General features: G+C 44.3%; 1 protein-coding gene and 1 long non-coding RNA gene across 3 annotated transcripts in view; one reads left to right on the plus strand and one right to left on the minus strand.

Moving 5' to 3' along the window:
- The window catches only part of LOC102398966, a 41,792-nt gene extending 38,242 nt beyond the window's left edge, over positions 1 to 3,550 (minus strand). Inside the window, exons 1-3 of one of the 2 annotated variants that reach the window (XR_003103322.3) lie at positions 3,129 to 3,550; positions 1,963 to 2,057; positions 1,069 to 1,236 (exon numbers count right to left, since the gene is read on the minus strand). This is a non-coding gene — a long non-coding RNA (uncharacterized LOC102398966). The remainder of the gene's footprint in view (positions 1 to 1,068; positions 1,237 to 1,962; positions 2,058 to 3,128) is intronic. The other variant, XR_006544687.2, reaches the window with a different exon arrangement.
- A 54-nt stretch (positions 3,551 to 3,604) lies between these two features.
- Positions 3,605 to 17,650, plus strand: LOC112578871 (DNA replication complex GINS protein PSF1-like). The gene is made up of 5 exons (XM_044928271.2): positions 3,605 to 4,131; positions 13,687 to 13,737; positions 14,443 to 14,559; positions 15,581 to 15,655; positions 17,332 to 17,650. The coding sequence occupies exons 1-5, from the start codon at positions 3,931 to 3,933 to the stop codon at positions 17,398 to 17,400; spliced, it is 513 nt and encodes a 170-aa protein (XP_044784206.2). The 5' UTR covers positions 3,605 to 3,930; the 3' UTR covers positions 17,401 to 17,650.
- Positions 17,651 to 25,177: the final 7,527 nt, after the last annotated feature.

A 25,177-nucleotide genomic window follows, 5' to 3' on the forward strand; every position in this document is an offset into this window, starting at 1 on the left:
ATATTAAAAATCTTGCATGTTTCAAAATCAGTGCAGTATTTATTGAAAATAACATTTCTAGCATTTAGGGGATGAACCCTATTAATCTGTTTTGTTTCAAAACTTTGTTTGGTTTGCTACATCATGCTAATGCTTCAAAGGATTTCTGTGAAACAACTGCCAAAAAATCAGCTATCTCAAAAAAAAGAAAAATAAAGTCAATGCCTTCCATATTCAAATTAGTCTACTTCAAATAACAAATACCAATACAACATATACCTCTGATGCCTGAGACTTACTTAGAGGGGCTGGGGTTTCCCCTACTTCTAGCACCACCACCCTTCTCCCCCACCCCCAGTATTCTCTGGAGCAACAATGAGCTTATCTCTTTTCAGTGGAAATACACTGGAGCCATCTAGAAGGAATTCTCTCAAGTGTCCTCATCAACTCCAAACTCACCTCCCTAAGGACTTACTTTCCTCCCTTCCTCCTGTCACTAGATTCTCTCCTCTCCAAAGGGTAATCTCTGGATCTGTGGTCTGAATTCCTCCCCCTTTACATTCCTTCTACGGATCATCTCCACCACTTATTTTTTCCTCTTTGCTTAGCAATGGTATCTTACACCTGTAATTGCTACTTCAACTCCTTGCTTCCCTCTGGCAATAAACACACTCAGAAAGAAAAAAAAAATAATGCTTTTTCTTGACCCTGTTATGTCCCGCACTATCCAATGCTCTTCTTCCAGATTTCTCTAAAGACAAGGCTACACCCTCACTACTCAGAGAGCTTGTTAGAAACACAGAATCTCAGACCTTCTGCTCAGCAACTGCACTTCCCACAAGGTCCCCAGGTAACTAATTCAAATGTGAGAAACTCTGGTTTACACTGAGTCTGCTTCTACATAACTTCAACTTGACTTATTCTTCTAAAATCTTAGCCTCAACTTACCCTCCAGAGAAGGCAATAGCAACCCACTCCAGTACTCTTGCCTGGGAAATCCCTTGGATGGAGAAGCCTGGTGGGCTGCCGTTTATGGGGTCGCCCAGAGTCGGACATGACTGATGCGACTTAGCAGCAGCAGCAACTTACCTTCACTCTACCTTCACTTTGGAGACACTTCCCTCCAAACTGAAACTGCATTAGAAGTTGGAAACTTTCCAGTGGACACTGTAGCAGGCTGTAGGTTCCTTGATCTCCCCATCATGGCCCCTGCTCTCTCCTTTCCAGTTCTCTTGTTTTGGCCTAAGTGACACCATACTATAAAACAGCATCATCTCATATGACATCAATTTGCACACATTTACAGCTGAGCACCTATGCCCATGTTCCTGCACAGAGGCTAATAACACACAGCTCTGCATGCCCAGGGACCTCAATCCTGAATGCCTTCTAACAGCCAGGAAAACAATAAGACAAGGAAAACTCTGCTATTCTTCTTGGACAAGCTCACTTCAAATTCATCGCCCATGTCAAATACTCTCCCTTTTTCTAAAGACCTATCTTCTTTCTTGCCACCTTCCCCCATAGACCCTTGCTTCCATTTCCTTCATTTCCTCCCTGTACCCTATGGCTCTCTCATCCTTCATTCCCTCTTTCCTCTTATTTCTCAACCTTCCTGAGGTTGTAGAGTATCTTGAAACAGAACTAATAATTTTTTTCTTTTGGCCATGGATCACATGGAATCTTACTTTCCTGACCAGGGATTGAAACTGCACCCCCTGCATCAGAGAGTCTTAACCACACAGAGTCTTAACCATTGGACCAGACTGCCAAGGAAGTCCAGGAACTAATAATTTACCTCCTTAAATGGCAATCTCAATTTAATCTGTGGCTGACACCTGATAAGATACACTATCTCCCTCCTCATCTTTTTTGTCACTACACGTCCAACAGGTGATTTTCTCTGGCTGTTGGAATATGTCAGCAGTCCCGTTTTAATTCAACGTTCTGTCAAATGACTTTTCTATCAAATCCAGTTCTTACCTTCTACTTGTCCGTTTAATGTCTTTTTTTCCGCTTTGACCAGCAGCTCCAGATAAACGATCCACATACTTCTGTGGAAGGCTCTCAGAGATACTCTGTTAAAATTAATACTGAGTTGTATGAAGATTTCCTAAACCTTTCTAAGAAAATACCCTACTTTTAAAAACTGCCCACGTTTAACCCAGTTAAGACAGGTTTTGCCAAGATCCCACAGCTGCTAAGTGTCAGAACCAGGATGCTGACTTCAGGCACGGTGCTGGATCACCAGGCAGCAGCCGCCTGCAACGAAGAGAGCAGGCCCTTCCTATCTCCTTCCATCGGTGCCACCTTCAAACAGGGCACCCTTACTTTCTGTTACTTCAAGTACGGCTTCCATGAAGATGCTCTGCACATCCAAAATGCTTTGAATTATTAGCGTAAAAATGAAAGTCGCTCAGTCGTGTCCGACTCTTTGCCACCCCATGCACTATATAGTCCATGGAACTCTCCAGGCCAGAATACTGGAGTGGGTAGCCTTTCCCTTCTCCAGGGGATCTTCTCGACACAGGAATCGAACCCAGGTCTCCTGCATTACAGGCAGATTCTTTACCAACTGAGGGATCAGGGAAGCCCTTGTTAAAACATCACTAAAGCAAACTGCTGTTGTCATAAGCCCACAGATTTGTCACTACCCCCCATACTTTTGCGTCTCTTGAAATGTTCCTTGAAGATCAACTTGACAATCCAAACCCAGTAATACTTTCAAGTTTCAAGAAGTATCTTTTCAATGCCGAAGTGGTAAAAACAAACAAACAAACAAACAAAAACAAAACACAATTCAACCTGTTTCTCTCTGACCCTCTCTATCAGTTTTACACGTTTACATGTACCAAAGAAACATACATATGGTTGGGAAATTGAGATTGACACATACAACACACACACACTACACACTATTGTGTATAAAATAGATAACTAATGAGGACCAACTGTATAGCACAGGGAACTCAACATTCTGTAAGAGCCCATACGGAAAAAATGCTTTTAAAAAGAGCTGATATATACACGCAACTAATTCACTCTGCTGCACACCTGACACTAACACAATATTGTAAATCAACTGTACTCCAGTAAAAATCGAGGGGAGAACGGAAGGAAGAGACACAAACATTTGGCTACAGACTGACCTGGAATAATGCAGCAATTTTTAGATAAATGTCACTTCAGAATCCAAAGTGTAGGGTAGGAAAATCAGGATATTGTCATTATCTTCAAATTAAAAACAATTAGTAGCCCGGTGGCAGCGGGCCGCACGCACTGGCCAAACCCACCGCCGGCGCCTGGCCGGCTCCACGCGGAGGCCCGGGTTCGACTGCCAGCTGCTCGCCCCTCAGGCCAGACTGTGACCGCCCGCCCTCCGGGCTCTCAGGGCCCCTGGGCACTGGCGCGCGTTTCCCACCAACAGGGCCCCGTTTCCGGCTCACACGCCCCCTGAGGAGCAGGCCCGGCTTGCCGCTCACACGCTCCCCTCTCCCCGCTCCCCAACGGCCCGGCTCCCCGCTCCCCAACGGCCCAGCTCCCCGCTCGCACGCTCCCTGCTCACGCGCACCCCTGCCCCCGCTCCCCAACAGCCCAGCTCGTAGCTCACGCGCCGCCCTCACCCCAGTGCGCCGGGCGGCGCTCCCGCTCTCACAACCCCCGACGCCAGCCCGCGCTCCCCCGCCGCAAGCCCCCGGCGCAGGTGCCCGCCCGGCTCGCCGCCCACACAACCCCGCCCCCAGGCGCCGGCAGGTGCTGGCCGCTCACGCGCCGCCGACCCTCGCAGAGGCCCGGCGCCTGCGCCGGGGTTCTGCGAGAAGCCCGTGGAGCCGGCCCGGGAGCTGCCCCGCGCGGCCGAGGGAAGGCTGCCGGAGGCGGGGCGCCGTGAGGGCGGGGGCGGGCGGGCGTCTCCCCGGGCCGCTGCTCTGCAGCTGCACAACCGCGTGCGAGATGGCGGGTGTGCCTGTGGTTCCACTCCGTGGCTGTGGGCAGGTCGGTTTCGGCAGCTTCCCGCGCGCCGGGGACGCCGCCACTTCCTCAGCGACCCCCGCCGCCCCGCGTCCTCGAAGCCTCTGTGCGCGCGGACTGCGCGGTGGGCCTCTCGCCCCGGTGGCGCGCGGAGAGACCGGGAGACGGGCTGCTGGAGCTCAGGTGCGAGTTACACCGGGGAGGTGGGGACGGGGTAGCCCGGGCGTTAGAGCCGCGCCCTGAGGGCTGCGGTGAGTGTAGCCCCCCCGGGGAGCCGGCCATGCAAACACCCTCCCCTCCCCGCCGGGGAAGGGCGGGCAGCAAGGGGGCTCTGGGCGGGAGGCTCGCTCTTCACTCCCAAGGCATTTCAGAGAAGCGATGGGATTACTCTGTGTTTAGATAGCTGTTAGAGCGCTAGGGGCTCATCTGGTAAAGAATCTGCCTGCAGTGGGGGAGACCTGGGTTCAATCCCTGGGTTGGGAAGATCCCCTAGAGAAGGGAAAGGCTACCCACTCCAGTATTCTGGCATGGACTCTCGCAGAGAGTCAGACTTCGCAAAAAGTCAGACTGAGCGTCTTTAACTTCATTAATGAAGGGGCTTCCCCAGTAATTAAGGGGCTTCCCTCATAGCTCAGTCGGTAAAGAATCTGCCTGCAATGCAGGAGACCTGGGTTTGATTCTTGGGTTGGGAAGATCCTCTGGAGAAGGAAATGGCAACCCACTCCAGTATTCCTGCCTGGAGAATCCCGTGGACAGAGGAGCCTGGCAGTCTACAGTCCATGGGATTGCACGAGTCGGACACGATTTAGGGACTAAAGCACCACGCAGCACTTTGGGGAATGGATCGGATAGAAGAAAGACTGGTTCTGAGTGGGGAATAATAGACAGCAGGAGAGATGGATGTGGTCAACAGCCTGGTCGGGGGTCACTGAACACCGTGTCCTGAGACGACAGGACTTGTAGGTACAAGGACAGGGGTGGAGGTGAGAGGAGTAGCGGGGGAGGGGAGGGACCGCGTCTCTGGAGGCTTCTCTCAGGCAGCAGAGTAAACATCTGGCGGTCAGCAGGAAGAGCCTTTGGGTAAGGTGAGTTTTGTTTTGAACATTCAAAAGCACTTAGTCTGACACTTGGGCCATTTAACAGATGGGGAAGCTGAGCCACTGGAATCAGGGATCAAGTTAAAGGACTTGTCTGAACTTGCAGCTGTTGGAAGCGGAGCCGCAACTTGAACAGTTTTCTTCAGTTCCAGTCTGTTATTCTTGCAACTTCAGGCAGTTACCTTATCTAAAAAGTTAGGAGACCACAGCGGGAGGTTCACTGGAGAAGTAGTACTCAGAGGGGCCTTTGTTGTTCAGTCCCTAAGTCATGCCCCAGTCTTTATGACCGCATGTACTGAGGCACGACGCCAGGCTTCCCTGTCCTTCCCTGTCTCCCTGAGTTTATTCAAATTCATGTCCACTGGGTCAGTGATGTCATCCAACCATCTCCCCCTGTGTAGCCCCCTTCTCCTTCGTCATATCCTCCATCTTTCCCAGCATCATGTTCTTTTCCAGTGAGTTAGGACTTTACATCAGGTGGCCAAAGTATTGGAGCTTCAGCTTCAACATCGGTCCTTCCAAGGAGTATTTAGGGTTGATTTCCTTTAGGATTGGCTGGATTGATTTCCTTGCTGTCCAAGGGACTCTCAAGAGTCTTCTCTAACACTACAGTTCAAAAGCATCAATTCTTTGGTGCTCAGCCTTCCTTATGGTCGAACTCTCATATCCGTACATGACTACTGGAAAAACCATAGCTTTGACTATAGGGACTTTTGTCTGCAAAGTGGTATCTCTGCTTTTTAAAACGCTCTCTAGGCTTGTCATAGCTTTTCTTCCAAGGAGCCAGGGTCTTTAAACTTCATGGCTGTAGTCACCATCCACAATGATTTAGGAGCCCAAGAAAATAAATTCTGCCACTGTTTTCATTTTTTCCCCATCTATTTGCCATGAAGCGATGGGACTGGATACCATGATCTTAGTTTTTGAATGCTGAGTTTTAAGCCAGATGTTTGAGGAGGGTGGAGTCTTTCCAATAAGTCCCCAGTAGGGTGGGAAGACTTGGCCACGTGGGAAGAAAGGAGCCCAAAGGCACAGACAGTGCCCACAGGTGCTGGCTTTTCAGAGTGTGAGGCCAGCTGTCTATTTCGCTCAGACTTGAATGTTGGTTTCCCACTTTGGGAAGCAGCAGGGTGGAGGCGGGGAATCAGGGGTGAACTTAGAAGTGTAAAATCACTGGCTCTTCTGGGTCTTAGAGGGCGTCGGTGCACCTTTTCTTGCAGTCCTGGCTGCCTTTGGGGGCTGGCCATTGGGACAGCTGAGCTGGGTTAGACTAAGAATTGGTCTTGATCTGATTGACCCCTCACACCCTGGACGCACACATGCTTTCGAGAATCATTCCTCCCTGGCAGATGGTAGCTGGTTTAGGGCAGGGACTCTGCCTTTTTCATTCCAGAATCCCTCATGGTTAGGTGCTGTGTTTGGCCAATTGGAATGATGCACTTTGTATCTGCAGAACTGATCATCGTTTGAGTCTTTAGGAAAATTATCTTGAGTTCCCAGGGGCTTACAGCTGGAGGTGGGAGCACAAAATGATGCAATTCCCAGTGTAAATTTTAAAAATTTTAAGTCTTAAAAAAAAAAAAAATTTAAAACTGAAAACTCAGTTGTATCTTTACAAGTTTATTTCATACTTGTCTTTTATATACCTGCTGATATCCTAATCATGCAAGAGCTTCAGCTGTCCCTTAAAATAATATTTGTGATAAACGGAATATTTAATTGAATTCTAGTAAATCAGACTTTTCCATGATATCTTTTTAACTAGTTGATGAAAAAGTAGGTACAAGTCATGCTTTCATTTTTCATTAGAAATCATTTCTTACATCCAAGCAGCATTGAATAGTGTAATTTTGTAGTTATACCCGTAGTGCTAAAGCATTTATTTTGGCTCTAACAGTAGATGAGTTGCTTATCATTGTTTTGTTTTGAGGTGGTTTTTTTTTTTTTCCTGATTGTCATTGTTACAGCATTATTGGGGATTTGTTTGGCAAAAATTTTAATTGAAATATAGTTTACTTACAGTGTTTCAGGTGTAGGGGTTGCTTGTTGACAGACATTATGTAGCATTTATGAATTTTATAATTCTAATGTTTTTATCCTTCCAAGGGAAATATATTTAGAAATTTGCCAAAGTAGGTAGCAGAAAAACTCCTTTGGCCTTTCTGTTTTCCTAGCAGTGTGTAGGTTTTTGTTTTGGTTTTGTTTTTTTTTTTTTTTTTTTTTGGTAGTAACCTTTTAAGATCCTTTTCCAATAAATAATAAGTTATTTCCATGCTTTTGTCTTGTGTTATTACTTCTGTAGACTATTGGGTTTTTGTCATTAGCTTTATTGAGGTATAATTTATGTACAACACCATACACGTTTTAATAGGGTTTTGACAAATGTATACAATCCTTGTAAGCAGCAACCCAACCAAGATTTCTGCTATCCCAAGGATTCCCTTTTCTCTTCTGTGGCACTGGCTACCTCCCATCTGCAGCCAAGGATTTTCTTTCCCCTGCAGATTATATTTGTCTTTTTTATTGTATTTCTGCAGTCAGCATGCCAGTTTGTACATGCAAACTTTTCTGTACAGGGCCAGTGAGAAGCATACAGTGTGTACTCCTTTCTGTCTGACTTCTCAGTACAGTGTCTTTAAGAGTATCCTTAATGACTATATTGATTGTGTATTTTGTTAGTAATTCATTCCTTTTTATATTTTTTAATTGTGGTAAATGATACAAAACTTAAATGTTGCCATTTCTAACCATTCTTCTGTGTCCACTCCAGTGGCATTAATTATGTTCCCATTGTTGTGCAACCAGCACCCCTGTTTCCAAAGTTTTTTCATACCTCCAGATAAACTCTATAGCTTTTAAGCAGTAACTACCCTCTCAGCCTGGTAGCCTCTAATCTACTTTGTTTCTGTGAGTTTGCCTATTCTAGACATTTCAGATAAGTGGCATCTTACAATATTTGTCCTTTGTGTCTGGGTTATTTCACTAAGCAGTGTTTTCAAAGTTCATGTTGTTGTATGTATCAGCACACGTTTTTTTGACTGAGTAATATTCCATTGAATAGACATACTTTATATGAACATAGATTTTCAGTTCTCTTGAGTGTATACCTAGGAAAGGAATTGCTGGATAATATGGGAATTCGAAATTTGACTTTTTGTGGACCCACAAGGCTGTTTTCTGTAGGGCTGTACCATTTGACATTCCTCCCTGCACTGGACAAGGGTTCCAGTTTCTCCCCATCCTCTCCAACACATGTCATTATAGCCATCTTAGTAGGTGTGGAAGGACTATTGGTTTTTCATAAGGTACATAAGCATAGAGTATTGCTACAAACTTGGTGGGGTAATTTTACATGTTTCAGGAGGATGGACTCAGGCAAGTTCTGGAGGAGATGACAGCTTTATACGAGCAAAACCTACCTGATGTGTAAGTTGGTAAGTTGATCTTTTAAAACAGTTTAAGAAATGTGATATTGATGTCAGATCATCTTAACATTAGTTTTTAGATATGATTTTTTTTTTCTTTAATTCTTTGTGAGCCTGATCATACCCTAGCTATACAGAAGCAGAAGGATTTGTGTTAATGGTTGTTATGTCTCTAGGGACCAAATAGTGCTGGCACACGGTGGCTGTTCGATAAATACTTCTTGTCTGACTGGTGTGACTTGAAAGGAATTAGGGTGGATGCGAAAGAGATGACCTAGGAGCAAGTAACAGACCTGACGAGTGAAGTGTGTTGTTTCCTCTGCTTGTTTTCATCAGGTGAGGTCTTAGTGGGTCTACAGGGAGAACAGGCAGTCTGCAAATTTAGCAGGAGTAGCAGTGACTTCCGAAAGCTCGAGTGAAGTTGGTTGGGAACTTGTGCTGTGGAACACTGCAGCTTGGTAGGCTAGAGGGTTCTGGAATTGCAGACTGTATAGAGCCAAGCATGGTAGCTGGCACAGAGGAGAATTTGAGCTGAACGACAGACTTCAGAGGACCTGCGATTGGGTGAAGAAGACTACTGACTGCTGGAGGAAAATTGAGTTATTGAGAGCTCATCCTGGAGAAAAGTATGTCTGCAACTTGAGATTTCGTCCCTGGCCTTGTTAGGTAGTGTTTTCATCAGCTAGTTGGGCATAGAAATCAGTAGCGTGTTGTTAGGGTGTGTGGAGTACACAGAACAGTAGGAACACTTTGCAGTGACTGTATTTAAGGATAGATACTCATGAACGAGGAACTTATCCGCAAGAGGTCTGCAGTAAATGTAAGGGAAATGGAAAGTCCTGCACTCAGGTTCCCAAGTCCTTCATTTGTTCATGCAACAGATAAGCACTCAGCAGTTTTGAGCTGATAAAGGGCTCTGGTGTTTCAGTTGTAAACAGCAGAATCAAGAGGTTTGCCCCCGTGGCCCTCAACAGTGTCTTGCAGAAGGCAGAGGTTAAATGCAGGTAACGCGTGTCCGAGTACCTGCCATGAAGGAAAACATCACACTGGGAAAGAGAGAGTCATGCACTGAAAACATTGGTAGATTGAGAAATCCTGGAAATTCTCTCTGAGGAAGAGATTCTTCAGCTGGAGCCTGAAGAAGTGGGTTTTAGCAACGAAGTTACTGTGGGCAGAGAGCATTTTTTGGAGGAAACAGCATGTGCAAAGGCCCTGAGTCTTGAAAGAGGGTGGGATGCCCAGGGACCTGGTCATTCCCAAAGGCCAGTCTGGCTGGCACTTAGCAAGCCAAGGGCAACACCAGGGGAGATTTCTGAGCATGTGGGGCTGGTGGTGGCATGTTTGTGTTCTGAGGACCCCCTGCCCCATGTGGATAGTGGATGGTGGTACTGAGAGGAAGCATGGTGGTCATGGAGGTGACAGGAGGGGTGAGCCAGACTAGGGGAAAGGAGAGCCGTTTACACACTTGTTTAGGAGGTGACTGAACAGGCCTTGGTCCGGTAAGGGAATGATTTTCCTGTATTTGTACCACGGGGAAATTCAGGATCCAGAATTCTGTGCCCTATCCTCCTAGTTTGGTTCTGGGCAGGACAGTCACTATTACCAGTTTCTGGTTAAAATTCTTTGTCAGAAGAAATCTATTCTTATTTAATTGTTCATGTGGAAATGTGACTTTTTAAGGAAGTTCTTGTGTTCTTAATCAAGAACTTTGATGTTAAGTTTGGTGTATTTTATTTGTGCTATTTCATGATAATCAAGAGCACATTGTAAGCAGTGTGGAGAATAAATCTAACGTTTGTAGAGTGGCAGAAGTGTCTAGAACAGATCTAGAAGACATGGTACATCTATATACATGGTCCATGTACGTCTCTACATGGTACAGATCTAGAAGACAGGGAACATATATTTATCTCTATTTTCAGGGCCTAGAGCAGACACATACATTTTGTATTTATCTCTTTCCTTTTAAAACTGCAAAGTAGATACTTAGTAATTTTGTACACCTCCTTTTGTTTTGTTCCCCCCCCCCCTTTTTTTTTTTCAATTGTGGTAAAGGTACACACCAGGTAGCTCAGTGGTAAAGAATCTGACTGCCAATGCAGGAGGTGCATTCCCTGGGTCGGGAAGATCCCCTGGAGAAGGAACTGGCAACCCACCCAAGTTCTCTTGCCTGGAAAATTCCATGGACAGACGAGCCCAGCAGGCTACAGGCCATGAGGTCAGAAAGAGTCACACACGACTTAGTGACTGAGCACACATACCACTGAGAGTATTCAAAACACTCATAGTGTCATACAGCTATCACCACCACCACCTTCTCCAGAACTCTTCATTGTACAAAACTGAAACACCACACCCAGGAAACAATTGTAGATCTGATTGGAAAGGGTGATGCTTGTCTGATATCTAAAGAGACATATATTTTATAGGGGAAAACCAAAATGTTCTCCCTCTCTGTGTCAAGGACCCTAAAGTACAAACATGCACATGGTTGAAGATCAAGAAATATTTCCTGGACGAGTGGAGGAGCATTTGACTTTAGAGTCCTTTGCTCCCTTTATGGGAATGAGGATTTGAAAGTGCTAATACCATAGAAAGAGGACTCCGATGGTATGGGGAGGGAGGAGGGTTCAGGATTGGGAACACGTGTACACTCGTGGCAGATTCATTTTGATATATGGCAAAACCAATACAATATTGTAAAGTTAAAAAATAAAATTAAAAAAAAAAAAAAGAAAGAGGACTCCATGGGATGAGAACATGAAGAGGCCATAATCTTATGCACCGTGATATTCAATCTCTTACCCCATCATGAAAAAGGGATTCCAAAAAATGAGGCAAAAGTTTGTCTTTTGGAGACAATGGAAATTAATCAGTGTGCAAAACCCAATGTGTCACATGGCTAAACACAAGAATGGGAGTGTGATCCTAGGCAAATTAGTTAGGTATTTAAATTCTTTTTTTTTAATTTAAGTTTGTCCACACAGCTTGCAGGATCTTAGTTCCCTGACCAGGGATTGAACCTGTGCCCTCAGCAGTGAAAGTGCAGTGTCTTAAACATTGGACCACCAGGGAATTCCCTGACTTTTCTATTTTATCCTATTAGCAAAAGCTCTGATGTGGAGGCAGAGCTAAGAACTATTTAGGTAGGTTAACTACTAACCCAAATGGCTAACTACAAGTATGGAGTCAGTTGTTAGCTGCCTTTGAAAATTTGACTTGTACTCAATAGGCATTCTTTTCCTTAAATGTCTTATCAGGAATAACGCAAAGTCAAGTGGACGAGGTGATTTGATACCAGCCATCAAGTTTCGACACTGGTTTTTGCTAAGAAATCAGCGCTGCGCTGGAGCCCACCTGTGAGCTTCTCTGTGTTTGTGGGGGTGGCAGGGAGCAGTGGAGGGCTCCCATCCCAGTGGGTGTTAGAATTCTTGGAGATGTCTCTCTTTTATGAGTGTTCTTAATTTTCTCTTTGTTTCCATTTAAACATTTTTTTATCATGGAAAATTGCAGTATTCTTAAAACCAGGAAATAATATTACAACCCCCACCCCCATGGAGCCATCATATACGTCAAACAGTTCTTAACATTTTGCCATAATTGCTTCATCTTGTTTTATGTGTCTAGGCTAAACATGAGACATTTTACCACTGAATAGTTTTGTATGCATCTTTAAGAAATAAGGACCTTTGGGGCCTTTTCTCACTGTAGAATTGACCTATGACCACTGTACAATTCTCATGCCTAGAGCAGTGACCATCCCTTCACAGCATCCATCCAGTCTATTCCTCTTTTCCCTATTGTCCCAAAGGTGTCCTCTTACAGTGGTTTGTTTGCCTCCAGCACCAAATCAAAGTCCACGTGTTACCTTCTGGTGGTTCAGTCTAAAGCCTCTCCTGATCAAGACAACTTCTGCTCCAATGCTGTGTTAATGGTCTAGATATGACCGGCTGCTTCGGATTAGTGCCCTCAGGTGGGATTATGGCAGTGTCTTGCCAAGTGCTTTACAATTGCACATGTCTGCTGAAGAAGTAAGTTAGCACTCTTGTTCAAATTTGTAAATTCAGAAACTGGCTGAGGTTCTGGCTCAGCTTCTGTAATAGTATTTATAGTATTTGTCTTTTTGTTTTAACATTTGCTTTTCAGTAGTTTTTGGTCTGTTTGAGAATGGTAGGACTAATTCTAAATGCTGTATGGAAAACTACTATTAACAAAATAAAGGGTCCCATTATGTTAGTCGCTAGAGATCCATCAGTAGGGTTCAAAACTGGCATGATTATTTGTAGATTTTACATAAAATATGTGTGTGTACATACTTTGCTTGGGGCTTCCCAGGTGGCCTTTGTGGTAAAGAACTTGCCTGCCAGTGCAGGAGACGTAAGTGATGCGAGTTCGATCCCTGGGTTGCGAAGATCCCCTGGAGGAGGGCTTGCAACCCACTCCAGTATTCTTGCCTGGAGAATCCCATGGACGAGGACCCTGGTAGGCTACAGTCCATAGGGTCGCAGAGTCGGACACGACTGAAGACACTCAGCAGGCACACATGTACTTTGCTTATCTTTGTGAATATGTGTGATGAATTCTTGATTTGTCCAGTCACTGAGGCACAGGATTTAAGGACACAGGATTTAAGGCAAGAAACTCGTGTAGAAATGTTGGCTCTGCTTCTGTGAGATCCTAGGCAGGTGACTCCATCTCTCTCTGTGTCTAAATTGCCTCATTTGCAAAGTGAAGCTCATAGCAACTGCTGCAGTGACTTCAGACACTAACGACCTAGTTAGACCAAACTTCATAGGCTAAGACTGCCCTGACTTCAGATACCAGCTATGGTTTGGGGGTTCCCAGGGCCACTCTCCCTTCTGACCAACTGGCTGCAAATTCAGAGGTTCCCACTCTCCCCTCAGGTTTGAGACTTTTAGCCTCTTGATATCATTGCAGAGAGGAGAGGGGAGCTAGAAGTAGGGCTCCGTCACCTGTGATTCAGTCTGTCATAGTTTGATCCATCGATGCAGCCTGTGCGTGACACTCGAGGGTTGTGTGAGCTTCCCTGGTTTCCATGACATCATGTGCATTGTTCCACAGCAGTGTGCCGGGAGGGTGGTGTGTCCTGATTCCTCAGGGAGAGGAATCAAAGCTTCACATCTGGGACCCTCCCAGACCTCACCCTGGGTGTCTCTTCCTTTGGCTGGTTCTAATTTGTATTCCTTTCACTACAGTACAACAGTGGACATCAGGACAGTGCTTTCCTGGGTCTTGTGAGTCATTCTGTGAGTATTAAACCTGAGGGAGGGGGTGTATGTGTGTATGTATGCACGCACACACTTTACTAGAGAAGATTATGAAGATGTTTTTCTGTACAGTCTTTTCGGAGTTATCTTGTTTTATTTTTCACAAGATATCTACGGTAGTGGAATAGATTTTTGTAAATAATGTACGAGCCAAGTTGCATGTGTGTGTTTGGTGCTGGGGGGGGCTTTCTTTTGTCTTAGTCCGTTTGTCCTTATACTGATTTCATACTGCTTAAATGATTGTAATTTTGTAATACTTCTTAAGTAAGTTTTCCCATTTTGTTCTTCTTTCTCAAGTGTCTTGACTATTTTTGGCTTTTTGAATTCCATGTAAATTTTAGTCTTATTTGTCAAGTTTGATATTTTTAAACAATTGGAGTTTTGATTGAGAATGACTTGGATCTATAGATCAGTTAACATTATTATAATACTGAATCATCCAGTCCTTGAAAGTGGTATATCATTCTGCATTATTAGGTACCAATATGCAGAATGACCAATACCTACTGTTCTAGGTACCAGTGCTTGGTTCATAATAGGCAATCAATAATATTTGTAGTTGGAATGAATGGTCATAGTAAACATGCATGTGGGCATGTGTGCTGTTTTTGAAAGGCTTAGTGTACAGTTTCTGCAAGTTTATTTTCTTATAGCTTTGTCAAATAGCCATCTTTATGTTTCCAGATGGACTGGTTCCATGGTTACAAAAAGTCCGTTGCTACCTACATGAGGTCATTGGCAGGAGACCAAGGTTTGGACATCACACAGAATATGAAACCTCTGAAAAGCCTATGTGTAGAAGTAAGTATATCTTTTTTTAAAAAAGGGTGTTTCTTTAATGCATAGAATGTGCTTACTTTTGTCCAAAGGAGGGGGTATATGAATATATACTAGTGTATATAGGCATATAACTTGGAGATACCATGGGTTTGGTTTCTGACTCAAAATAAAGCAAATATTCACCAAAACATGTCACACAAATCTTTTGGTTTCCCAGTGCATGTAAAAGTTACGCTTATACTCGTCTATTGAGTATGTCTTAGCATTATATACATATTTTATTGCTTAGAAAATCCTGCTCTCTGACAATGCAGGGTTGACACAAATCATCAGTTTGTAAAAAAAAAAAAAAAAATCAATATTAGAGAAGCACAATAAAGCAAAGCACAAACAAGAGAGGAAACATAAACCCAAGCCAAAACTTTGCCTGTAGGTGGTGGTGGGAATAGGATTGAACAATTAAAATTTTCTGGCTGTATCTGTTTTTAAAGTTTTAACTTTAGAACCATGTAAGCGTCTTACACATTGTTAAAAGAAAATGAAATCAAAGTGAAAAACCAACCCAAAACTCTCTTTGACATCTCCTTCAGTTTCCTTGCTGTCCGTGCTGACCTACATATATATTCATTGATTTGGCATTTTTCTTCCTCCCCATCAGAACTGTAGGTACATGTACAGTGCCCAGCTACTTGATGGTTGCTGCTGCTGCTTCTGCTAAGTCGCTTCAGTCGTGTCCGACTCTGTGCAACCCCATAGACAGCAGCCCACCAGGCTCCCCCGTCCCTGGGATTCTCCAGGCAAGAACACTGGAGTGGGTTGCCATTTCCTTCTCCAATGCATGAAAGTGACAAGTGAAAATGAAGTCGCTCAGTCGTGTCTGACTCTTAGCGACCCCAGGGACTGCAGCCCACCAGGCTCCTCTGTCCATGGGATTTTCCAAGCAAGAGTACTGGAGTGGGGTGCCATTGTCTTCTCCGACTTGATGGTTACTCCATAATAAAAAATAATTTAGATATGATAAAACATCAGTTTTTCTTTTCAGGTGCGGTGTCTAAAAGACTACGGAGAATTTGAAGTTGAGGATGGTACTTCGGTGCTATTAAAAAAACATAGCCAGGTATTTACTGTCTTAGGATACTTTAAATTTTCTAAGAGTGTCGAATGATGGAAATGTTGGAATCAGTAGCAAACTAAATGCCACCTTGCGATGATCATTTGTGTCATAGGCATTAAGTTTATCATAAAATATCCTTTTATCCTTTTTCTAAAAACTTGAAGCAAACATTGCATGTAGTCAGAAAGGGATAATACAGTTGACCCTTGAACATCATGTATGGATAATGGGTGTAGTCAGACTGCCCGCTCCCCACAGGCTCTAGACACATGGGCTTCTTTTGTGGCAGCAGCTTGGTAGTTGTGGCATGTGGGCTCTGTGGCATGTGGATTCTAGGGTTTGTGGGCAGAAGCCTTCCTCTTGATGAGACTTTGTCTCTCAGTATCAGTCTGTAAAACTGGAGTAACTTAAAAGCATCATCTACTGTAGTGGACATCAAGGGGCTTCTAACATGTCTGAGCACATCTGAAATAGGTTTTCTATAAAATCTGTTATAGATCACCCACATAATGTGAAATACTAATAGGGAAACATTTTCCTGCCATACAGTCCTTTATTCTTGACTCTATGGGGCATGTTTCTCATCGCACAGAAATGAAAACAAATGTCTTTAGTAGACATTGGAAAAACTGTTCAGTGAACAACTCCATCATTTTCTTTTCTTTTTCTTTCCTTGCATTTCATAGTTGTAAGACTTAAAAATTCAGTTAAGTTAGACATCAGTCCTTGGCCCATGGGTCTTCAGGACTGGTTGGCAGGAGTTTCTTTGGTCGTGGGTCCCACGTGAGGCCTTTGAGTTTGTAGAGAACTGTCAGGCACACGGTGCTGCTGAAATGGCATCCGCTTCCTTGAGTACTTGCTGTACTCGCTCCTTCGGTTCCTTTCTAGATTTCTCTATGCTGCACTTTCTAATACACTGTTTTTCATTTTTACTCAAGTATTTATGTCTGTCTAGTCTTTGAGATTTCTTTGGTCACCTGTGAGCTTAAAAAGTCTTCTTGCCTCACTCCCTGCACCTCCCCATACCAGAATTTAATAAATGTTCCCTTTTGTGTTAAGCCTTGCTGTTTGGGAGGGAATGAGACCAGGAGATGCCATTCCACCTCAGAATGAGAGCAGTGTGCTCTCAGCAGATATGGAGGATGAGTCTTAGCCGGGCACCACCTTCCTCACACACAGCATGTGGCCAGCATCCTTGGGTTACAAAGACTTTTCATCCTTGAAAAATATGGGAGAAGAGTTGCACTGTTAGAAGAGGATTGACCGTTCAGACATAGATCCTCGAAGAGGTTTAATGGAGAAGACACTCCTTCTGTTTGCCTTCTTAGCGAACTGTTGCCACACCCTTTATGGTCCGTGGCCCAGATCACCTACCTGGCTTTCCTGTGTTTAAATCTTAAAATGCAAGCACTGAGGAGAATACCTACTAGAATTCATAAGTCTTTAGTTTAAATTTAACTTAAGCAAGGAATGAATTTGTGTATAAAATTCAGATATTAGCACAGCTCTAAGTACCATCGATTTTGGTTGATGAAAATAGCAAATATACTTAAGCTTAGCCTTTAACTACTTCACTGGTGCAGTTTGAAATATTCATCGTGCATTGCTGCTTTTTAATGACACAACATGTATTTTAAAATGCTTTTCATTCCTCTCTCTTCCTCCCCCTCTCCCCTCAGCACTTTTTGCCTCGGTGGAAGTGCAAGCAGCTGATTAGACAAGGCGTTCTGGACCATGTGCTGTCATGACCCCTGGCCGGATGGCTGCTAAGACTCCCTCCTGGTGTGAGATTGCACCCAACCAAGGCCACTTCTCCACCTCCCTCTCTACCTCCCCAAGGCCCACTGCTTTTTGGTTCTAAAATGGAGACATTCTTTAAGCAGGAATGTTTGGCGGAGGAGTATGGTTTGTTTGTTTTCTTTTTTCTTTTCATTTGGATGTTAATTTCTCTTTTTTTCATTTCTGAATATAATTCCATTACCTTCCATGGTAAACATATTTGTGAATCTGTGTTGTCTGATTGTACTTTGAAGTATCGGTTCTCAAAAGAGAGTTTGCACTCTGGCCATACAGAGAATCCACACACACCCATTCTGCTGTCCACAGCTCTAGAGCAAAGTCCAAGATCAGGATTCTAGCAGATGCTGTGCTTAAAGAGAATGCTTCCCGGCTCGTATACTGCCATCTTCTCATTCTGTCCTCACAGCGTGCAAGAGGTTTGATTTTTCTATTGCACAGGATTCTCCCTTTTGTGTAGTAAGCTGTATCTGTAGTTACAACGTTCCTACAATTCCCAAAATACTATCCTGTGTTTCAGTTTCATGAAAGTAAACATTTGTTAGATGTTCATCTCTTTTAAACATTGAGGAAGAGTTTCACCTAGGTGTATCAGATCAGATCAGTCGCTCAGTCGTGTCCGACTCTTTGCAACCCCATGAATCGCAGCACGCCAGGCCTCCCTGTCCATCACCAACTCCCGGAGTTCACTCAGACTCACATCCATCGAGTCAGTGATGCCATCCAGCCATCTCATCCTCTGTCGTCCTCTTCTCCTCCTGCCCCCAATCCCTCCCAGCATCAGAGTCTTTTCCAATGAGTCAGCTCTTCTCATGAGGTGGCCAAAGTACTGGAGTTTCAGCTTCAGCATCATTCCCTCCAAAGAAATCCCAGGGCTGATCTCCTTCAGAATGGACTGGTTGGATCTCCTTGCAGTCCAAGGGACTCTCAAGAGTCTTCTCCAACGCCACAGTTCAAAAGCATCAATTCTTCAGCACTCAGCCTTCTTCACAGTCCAACTCTCACATCCATACATGACCACAGGAAAAACCATAGCCTTGACTAGACAGACCTTTGTTGGCAAAGTAATGTCTCTGCTTTTGAATATGCTATCTAGGTTGGTCATAACTTTGCTTCCAAGGAGTAAGCGTCTTTTAATTTCATGGCTGCAGTCACCATCTGTAGTGATTTTGGAGCCCAGAAAAATAAAGCCTGACACTGTTTCCACTGTTTCCCCATCTATTTCCCATGAAGTGGTGGGACTGGATGCCATGATCTTTGTTTTCTGAATGTTGAGCTTTAAGCCAACTTTTTCACGCTACATTTTCACTTTCATCAAGAGGCTTTTTAGTTCCTCTTCACTTTCTGCCATAAGGGTGGTGTCATCTGCATATCTGAGGTTATTGATATTTCTCCCGGCAATCTTGATTCCAGCTTGTGTTTCTTCCAGTCCAACGTTTCTCATGATGTACTCTGCATATAAGTTAAATAAATAGGGTGACAATATACAGCCTTGACGAACTCCTTTTCCTATTTGGAACCAGTCTGTTGTTCCAAGTCCAGTTCTAACTGTTGCTTCCTGACCTGCATACAGATTTCTCAAGAGGCAGATCAGGTGGTCTGGTATTCCCATCTCTTTCAGAATTGTCCACAGTTTATTGTGATCCACACAGTCAAAGGCTTTGGCATAGTCAATAAAGCAGAAATAGATGTTTTTGTGGAACTCTCTTGCTTTTTCCATGATCCAGCGGATGTTGGCAATTTGGTTCCTCTGCCTTTTCTAAAACCAGCTTGAACATCAGGAAGTTCACGGTTCACATATCGCTGAAGCCTGGCTTGGAGAATTTTGAGCATTACTTTACTAGCGTGTGAGATGAGTGCAATTGTGCAGTAGTTTGAGCATTCTTTGGCATTGCCTTTCTTTGGGATTGGAATGAAAACGGACCTTTTCCAGTCCTGTGGCCACTGCTGAGTTTTCCAAATTTGCTGGCATGTTGAGTGCAGCACTTTCACAGCATCATCTTTCAGGATTTGGAATAGCTCAACTGGAATTCCATCACCTCCAATAGCTTTGTTTGTAGTGATGGTTTCTAAGGCCCACTTGACTTCACATTCCAGGATGTCTGGCTCTAGGTGAGTGATCACACCATTGTGATTATCTTGGTCTTGAAGATCTTTTTTGTACAGTTCTTCTGTGTATTCCTGCAACCTTTTCTTAATATCTACTGCTTCTGTTAGGTCCATACCATTTCTGTCCTTTATCGAGCCCATCTTTCCATGAAATGTTCCCTTGGACTTCTGGCTCACACTAAAAGTTGTGGGAGGAAATTGCACTGGAAACCCAATCTGTGTGTTAAGAATACACAGATCATGGGCTTCACTGGTGGCTCAGTGGTAAAGAATCTGCTAATACAGGGTATACAGTTCAATCCCTGGTCTAGGAAGATCCCACATGCCACAGAGCAATTAAGCCTGGGTGCCACAACTATTGAGCCCATGCTCAAAAACCTGGGAACCACAACCACTGAGCCCTCGAGCCACAACTAATGATGCCCCTGGCCCTGAGAGCTTGTGCTCTGCAACAAGAGCAGCCCCCCCACTGAGAAGCCTGCACACCACAACCACAGAATAGCACCCAATCCCTGCAACTAGAGAGAAGCCCAAGCGGAAAGGAAGAACCAGCACAGGCAAAAATAAATAAATAAATAAAATTTATTTATTCGTTTGTTTGTTTATATAAAAATACACAGATCATGACCTGCTGAACAAGGAGGCACAAAGTGGGTTGGCAAGTAACTCCCTCAGCATCCAGGTACCCATTCTGAGGACGTGAAAACCCCAGGGTCATTTTGATTGAAAGCACGGTTTCAACATACTCACATAAAGGAAGTAAAGTTATAAGATTTATTGCTTCCAAATCCCAGAAATGGGGGCAGGGACACAATGAGCTAGGGGAAGGCAGTCTCCCACTTGAGCCAGAACTAGAGGACAGGGTAGCCAGCACTTGTTACTTACAAACTGGTTGTGATGGAAGTAACAGAGTTTTCTCTGGCTCAACTCTAAGTGGTTATTTTAAATAATTTTCCCGGAAGAAGGAAAGTGGGAAATTGAAATATTACTTCATATTGCAAATACAAAAATAATAGCAATAGTAAGTATTCGAAAGGATGAGGAGAAATTGGAATACATTGCTGGTGAGAAAGTTAAATGACACACCTATTGTGAAAAATATTTTGACTGTTCCTCAAAAAGTTATAGTATTACTATAAAACCCAGCAATTCCACTATGTTTGTACCTAAGAGAAATGAAAACATGTTTCACACAAAACATGCAGGTGAATGTTAACACTATCATTATTCATAATAGCTCCAAAGTGGAAACAAACTAAATGTGTATTAACTAATCCACAGATAGACAAAATGTGGTCTCTCTGCACAATGGGATCTCATGCAACCAGTAAAAGAAATGAAATACTTAACATATGCTGTAACACTGATGAACCTTGAAAATATCAAGTGAAAAAAACAGACCAAAAAATGCTACATAATTATACAATTTCATTTATAGAAAATGTCCAGAATAGGCAAATCTGTAGAGACACAGCAGATCGCTGCTGCTAAGTCACTTCAATCGTGTCCCACTCTGTGCGACCCCATAGACGGCAGCCCACCAGGCTCCCCTGTCCCTGGGATTCTCCAGGCAAGAACACTGGAGTGGGCTGCCATTTCCTTCTCCAATGCATGAAAGTGAAAAGTGAAAGTGGAGTCGCTCAGTCGTATCCGACTCTCAGCAACCCCATGGACTGCAGCCTACCAGGCTCCTCCGCCATGGGATTTTCCAAGCAAGAGTACTGGAGTGGGGTGCCATTAGTGTTTGCCAAAGGCTAGGGGCAGGGCAGAATGGGGAGTTACTGCTTAATTGGTACAGGGTATCTTTTTGGTTGATATCCTCTGGAACTAGATCGTAATTATGGTTGTACAACATTGTGAATATACTAAGAAAAAAAAAAACCCTCAACTTTTATACTCTAAAATGATTATTAACTGATTTTTAAATGGTACAAATTTTTACTTCAATTAAAGAAGAGAAAGCAAATGAATATGGCATAGAGAAGAAAACAGGTATGGAGACCGGTGTGTGGACCTGTCTGCACAGCTACGCTGAGATTAGGTGGGGGATGGAGGATACGGGCACCACAGGTTTACAACAGGAACCTTCATTCTGAGTGGTCTGTATGCTGCCACGATTTAGGAACTTGCTACTGAAGGAAAGAGAACACAGATCTAGGGAATCAGTTGGTGGTCTCTGTCAAAGAGCCCTTCACTGCTTTATCTTTAATTTTTTCTCGATAAAGCCACCAACAAGGAAACTAAACCCAGGATCATTAAAAGGCTGAGGTTGGCATTTCTGCCAATCATTCCAGTAAGGAAATACCTCGCGACAAGTTGAGGCTTTGTTAAGACCCCAAACTTTGCCTTCGTGGGTCCATTTGGATCAGCTCATGTTTTGGGTAAACTCTGTCTTTTTGAGTACATTCTCTGTCATGAGAGAGATCTGAGCAACTCTTGTAAGCATTACCACTCAGAGCAGTGGAAGAAGGAGGGCTTGCTATTGCTGTATTACAACCTTCTCTTAAAAAAAAAAAAATTAAAAAAAAAGATTTACTTACTTATTTGCTGGCTGCGGTGGGTCTTTGTTGCCGCATGAGGGCTTCCTCTAGTTGCAGCCAGCAGGGGTACTCTTCCTTGTGGTGTGTGGGTTTCTCATCGCAGTGGCTTCTCTTGTTGTGGAACACAAGCTCTAGGCACTTGGGCCTCAGTAGTTGCAGGGCATGGGCTCAGTAGTTGTGCCTCTCCGGATCTAGAGCACTGGCTTGTGCTGGTGGAGCACAGCCTTCGTTGCCTGTGGCATGTGGGATCCTCCCGGACCAGGGATCGAACCAGTGTCCCTTGCATTGCAAGGCAGATTCTTAACTACTGGACCACCAGGGAAGTCCCAACAGCCCACTCTTAAGCGTCATGGTTCAAAACAACATTTTGTTTGCCCATAAGCCTGCAGTTGGGGAAGTGCTTGATGGGGACAGCGCATCTCTGCATTTGAGCTCCTAGATCAGTTCAAAGGCTAGGGGCTGGAATTTCCTGAAGCCTTGCTCATTCACATGGCTGCTGCCGCTGATACTGATGATCGGTGGTCAAGGCTGGGTTTGTGGCCTTTGCATGTGACTGGTAACAGGATTCCCAGGTCAAGGATCCCAAATGGGCCAGTGAAAGCCATGTTGCTCTTTATGACCTATTCTTGGAAGTCGCATAGCATCCGTCCACCACCTGGATGCAAAATGAAGGAGGAAAAGAGACCCACCCCTCAATGGAGGAGAATCTGTGTCCATTGAAAGAAGAGTATGTGGAGTGGGTGGGACACGATAATGGAACCATGTTTGGAAAATACAATCCTTCACTGAGAGTTGGAGAGTTAGATAGATTATTCCTACCAACTGCCCATATCGTGTGGGGTGTGTGTGTGTGTGCTGTTTTTCCTTTAACCTCATATCCACGGCTCCCTGCTGTCTGGAATCTGACCTTGGAAAAAGACCCTTATCTCTCCATATTCTGGGCCATGGGACAGCTTGGGAGAGAGTGTCAGGCTTTATTTAGCACTTTTTAATGAAATCTGCAGAGCTCCCAGGGTTATAAATCATGTGCCGAAAGTTTGGACTTTGTGCTTAATGGCAAAGCTAAGACGAAATGCCTTCCTCTTGGGTTTCCAGCACCTTATTAACTGGCTTAGAAATATTACCACTCAGCAGTTTCCAAAGTTTTTCTAATAACCCTTTCATCCTGTTAGTACATTTAATGGATCTCTTCCCTTTTTTTTTTTTTTTTTCAGAATGAAGAAACCTAGGTTATCTTTCTCTGATCACCCTGAAGTACTTACTTATTCCAAGATTCTTTATAATTCTTTATTCCCATCAAGCAGTCTGCTCAGTCCCCTTCCTTTTGCCCACATGCCAAAGCTATCACACAACTCAAATGAGATTGTATCACACACATGTCAGGGTCCTAGCAATGCTATTTGTTTATTTTCGTTTTGGCTGCTCTGGGTCTTCGTTGTTTTTGCGCGGGCTTTCTCTAGTTGCAGTGATGAGCAGGGATTATCTTCATTAAGTGCAGGCTTCTCGTTGCGAAGCACAGGCTTCAGGTGCAAGGGCTTCAGTAGTCACAGCATGTGCGGGCTCAGTAGTTGTGGCACAGGGGCTTAGTTGCTGCATGGCGTGTGGCATCTCCCTGAAACAGGGATAAAACCTGTGTCCCCTGCACTAGCAGGTGGATTCCTACCCACTGCACCACCAGGAAAGTCCAGCAGTGCTTATTAGTTAGAGATTCATTGGGCTGCAAATAACCAAACTCCCAGTAGCTTATCGAATAGTGATTTGTCTGTTTCACATAAAAAGTCCACAGATGATTCCTGCTTCTAGCAGTGATAGACTGGCTTATTGCTCACCAACACTCTCACCAAGAACAACTAGAAAAGCTGAAGAAAGTATATGAAATATGTCTGAGCTATCAGAGAGCCAATGAGGCAGTGAGGACTTGAAGAGCCAGATCCTAGAGAGAAGGGAAGTGACAGAGAGGGGAGTCCCACTAAATTAGTGCTGCAGCCCTCAAAATGGAGCAGAGTCCTGAGGACAGATGCAGTTCTGGGCATTAAATTTGTAACTGTTAGAGGTCTTGGTGATCCCAGGGGAGGAGCTGTGAGGGGAGGGTGCCCATGAAAGGGCATTCAAAGAGCTTCAGGGCAGCGACTACATACCAACCACTAAAACAGTGTTTCAGGCTTCCCTGATGGCTCAACAATAAAGAATCCTCCTGGAATGCAGGAGATGCAGAGGGCTCAGGTTCAATCCCTGGGTCTGGAAAATCCCCTGGAGGAGGGCCTGGAAGCCCACTCCAGTATTCTTGCCTGGAGAATCCCATGGACCGAGGAGCTCAGAGGGCTATAGGCCCTGGGGTCACAAAGAGTTGGACATGACTGAGCACAGCACAGCACAAAGCAGTGTTTCAAAAATTTAACCAGTACCAGTGAATCTAGGAAAAATTAACTGCCCACCATAAATCTCAGAGTGGCAAAACCATTTGTTAAATCCGGGTATGTCAGAACATCATTTTTATAACAGGTAACAAGTCCAACAAGTTTCTGCATGGCTTTGATTAAATCAGATGAAGTTGAGAAAAGGTGCTGGAACTTCCTGTTGTGGAGAGTGTGGTCAGAGGCTCAGGAAAGCGCCAAACGACATCCCTGCCTCTTCATTCACTTGGTCCTTGGACAGATGTGTATTGTGACTGCTTCAAGGCTTGGTGATGTATTATACTTGACACTAAGAAAACCGAAGAGTTTCTCACACCTGGGTGTCTTCCCCTGTAAGCGGTTAGCCATGCCTTCCTCGGCCAGAAAAGCAGCTGTGCTAGTGTACCTGTGAAGTGTCAGGTTTCTGGCCCATAACAAGTTTAAGAGCAGCTGCTCTCATCCCCAGCCCACCTGTGCCCTGGGGAAATGGGACTCAGGTCTGGCAATCTGAACCCGGGAACAGGTGCCATGAAGGAGCAGGACACTTAATTGGGTCGTGCTGGGAAGGGGGCCTTGGGAGCTTTTCTCCTGTTTAAATTTGAGGCTGTGCCGAGGACCAATCTAACTGCACTCCTTCAATTACACTTGTCTTTGAGAATAATTGTATTTCTAAAACAGACACATGC

The sequence above is a fragment of the Bubalus bubalis genome, chromosome 14 (assembly GCF_019923935.1).
Source record: "Bubalus bubalis isolate 160015118507 breed Murrah chromosome 14, NDDB_SH_1, whole genome shotgun sequence".
Lineage (NCBI taxonomy): Eukaryota > Metazoa > Chordata > Mammalia > Artiodactyla > Bovidae > Bubalus > Bubalus bubalis.

What these genes read in the sequence shown, in the direction of transcription:
- LOC112578871 (XM_044928271.2), top strand. Translation starts at nt 3,931, where the DNA reads ATGGCGGGTGTGCCTGTGGTTCCACTCCGTGGCTGTGGGCAGGTCGGT. An exon ending in TGGGTCTTGTGAGTCATTCT is followed by an intron (nt 13,738 to 14,442) that starts GTGAGTATTAAA and finishes TTATGTTTCCAG; the next exon opens with ATGGACTGGTTCCATGGTTA. An exon ending in TATTAAAAAAACATAGCCAG is followed by an intron (nt 15,656 to 17,331) that starts GTATTTACTGTC and finishes CTCTCCCCTCAG; the next exon opens with CACTTTTTGCCTCGGTGGAA.